Source organism: Aplysia californica, unplaced genomic scaffold, assembly GCF_000002075.1.
Source record: "Aplysia californica isolate F4 #8 unplaced genomic scaffold, AplCal3.0 scaffold03640, whole genome shotgun sequence".
Lineage (NCBI taxonomy): Eukaryota > Metazoa > Mollusca > Gastropoda > Aplysiida > Aplysiidae > Aplysia > Aplysia californica.
The window spans coordinates 1-2,015 of NW_004800910.1; the positions used below are offsets into that span (position 1 = coordinate 1).

The window sequence follows — 2,015 nt, forward strand, 5'->3', positions numbered from 1 at the left end:
AAAAAAAAACACCCCAAAAAACCGTACACTTTTATTGTAGACAAGATGGATAAAAAATGAAGGGGTTTTGTAGATTTTTCTTTGACAGTGAACAGCAGAACGATGTTGTGCTCCATCTGAACTTTTATATCCGACGCCATCTTGTGGGATACTTTTTTTTCGCTCAGACAACTTCAGTCCAGCTGATTTCCCACAGACGTGTTATTTATCAACTCTTTTTTCTTCTCAGGCGTGCATCTGATTATCGTGGGTGGCGTGCTCCAGGTGATAGCTGGCGTCTTGTCTTTCCGGCGATGGGACCATCTGACTGGGACTGCCTTCATCGTGTTTGCTTCTATGTGGAGCGCTATGGGCATAGGACGAATACTGGTACAAACATGTTTGAATTTGTTAGAGATTTAGATCTGTTTAGCGAATTGAAAACACAAGTAGCAATGTTAGAGATTAAGATACCTTAGAAGGGTTTTCGAAAACACAAATGGCAGTGTATGTCCAAAGATTCTTATTTTGTGTCTTTGAGTGTTTAAAAACTCAACAAATATCATAGGTTCAAACTGCGTTTATTATCTAGTGTATGCATCTTATGATGTGGTGACTGTAGTCTCGATACAGTGTTGTGATGACCGGAGAGAGTGAAGATTATAGTGTGAGCGTACAATATGTGTGTCTAAGTGAGACTTGCTGAGTATATTGGTTATACCGTATTAGAGAGAGAGAGAGAGAGAGAGAGAGAGAGAGAGAGAGAGAGAGAGAGAGAGAGAGAGAGGGGGTTTTGAAAGGAACAGGGGAAAAGAGAGAGAGAGAGAGAGAGGGATAGAGAGAGAGTGAAAGAAAAAAATGTGTATTTATGTATATTCATGTAGGGGCTTAAACTACATTTTTAAGGAACGCTGACGAAAGTGCAGTCAACTTCTACCAACATACTCTTCTGCTTAATTTTAAACTATCTTTTTTTTTATAAAAATTGACTCTTGTTTTCACTTTTCCCTTCAGGCAAGTCAAGATGGGGCGGATCCAGAAGCCTTACGCCTTGGACAGCTTCCAGGCATGGTTGGTTTCATGGCTGTCGCCATCATTCTGTGCGTCTGCGCAGTGACAGTCAACTACATCCTTCCGCCTGTTCTGGTCGCCATCTTAATGACGCTGATTTTTGAGGCGGTGGGAGCTTTCTTTGACTGGGGGCGCCGGGTGGCTGCAGGTTTCGAACTCTTTATCGTGATAACAGGTGTCTACGCTGTTGTGGTCATGATGCTGAAAGGCATCAGTCAGAGATACATTCTTCCAGGTTTCGGAAATGCCATCTACGACCCTCTTCTCATCCAGAGTAGAGGTGCACCAACAGCGAGGAACGAAAGGAAGAAGATCACAAAATACGCCGAGCCCATGGGGATGGGTTTCCTTGGTAACGTTGTGCCTTCCGTCGTCTTAGCCTTCCACCATCTTGGTTACTTCAACGACTTCCGGCCCGCCATTGCTATGTTCATTTTCAGCGCATTGTGTCAGATGTTGGCAAGTTTCTACTCTTTCCTGCGCCACGACTTTTTCCACGCCATCAGCTTCGTCATTTACGCCACTTTCTGGAATTCCAGGGCTATTCTGCAACTTCTCATCTCGTTGAACTTTCCTCAGATTTTCGACTCTAGGGTCAATTTTTATGGCCAATGGACGTTGATCATCATTATCATGGTCCTGACCTTGATGTCTGCCGCCCATAACAGGTAAAAGATCAACAGAATCACTCATGAGATATAATACTTTGTGATTGCTTCTTTGTGTTAGAATCCCAAAAAGCTATGATAAATCATACACACTGTCGTGTTACACTTTGCCGTGTTGCCATACCGAATATGGGCTGTGGATTATCCAGATTGGTAAATACATTATAGATGTAGGTTATTTATGAGATGATTTAAGTGAATTTTCCATTGGAAAGGGGGGGCCTTTCTAAATAACTTTTCCAAGAAACGTATGTTCAGAAGTAATTATAAATATTAACTTATGTAACCCCCCCCCCC

At 42.5% G+C, this 2,015-nt stretch overlaps 1 protein-coding gene across 1 annotated transcript; it reads left to right on the top strand.

Moving 5' to 3' along the window:
• Window positions 1–229: 229 nt before the first annotated feature.
• LOC106014163 lies at window positions 230–1,718 on the top strand (the record flags this gene model as incomplete). The annotated part of the gene is made up of 2 exons (XM_013091240.2): window positions 230–369; window positions 994–1,718. Coding segments are annotated over 2 exons (865 nt in total), but the record flags the coding sequence as incomplete, so codon positions are not given.
• Between the last annotated feature and the right edge of the window lie 297 nt (window positions 1,719–2,015).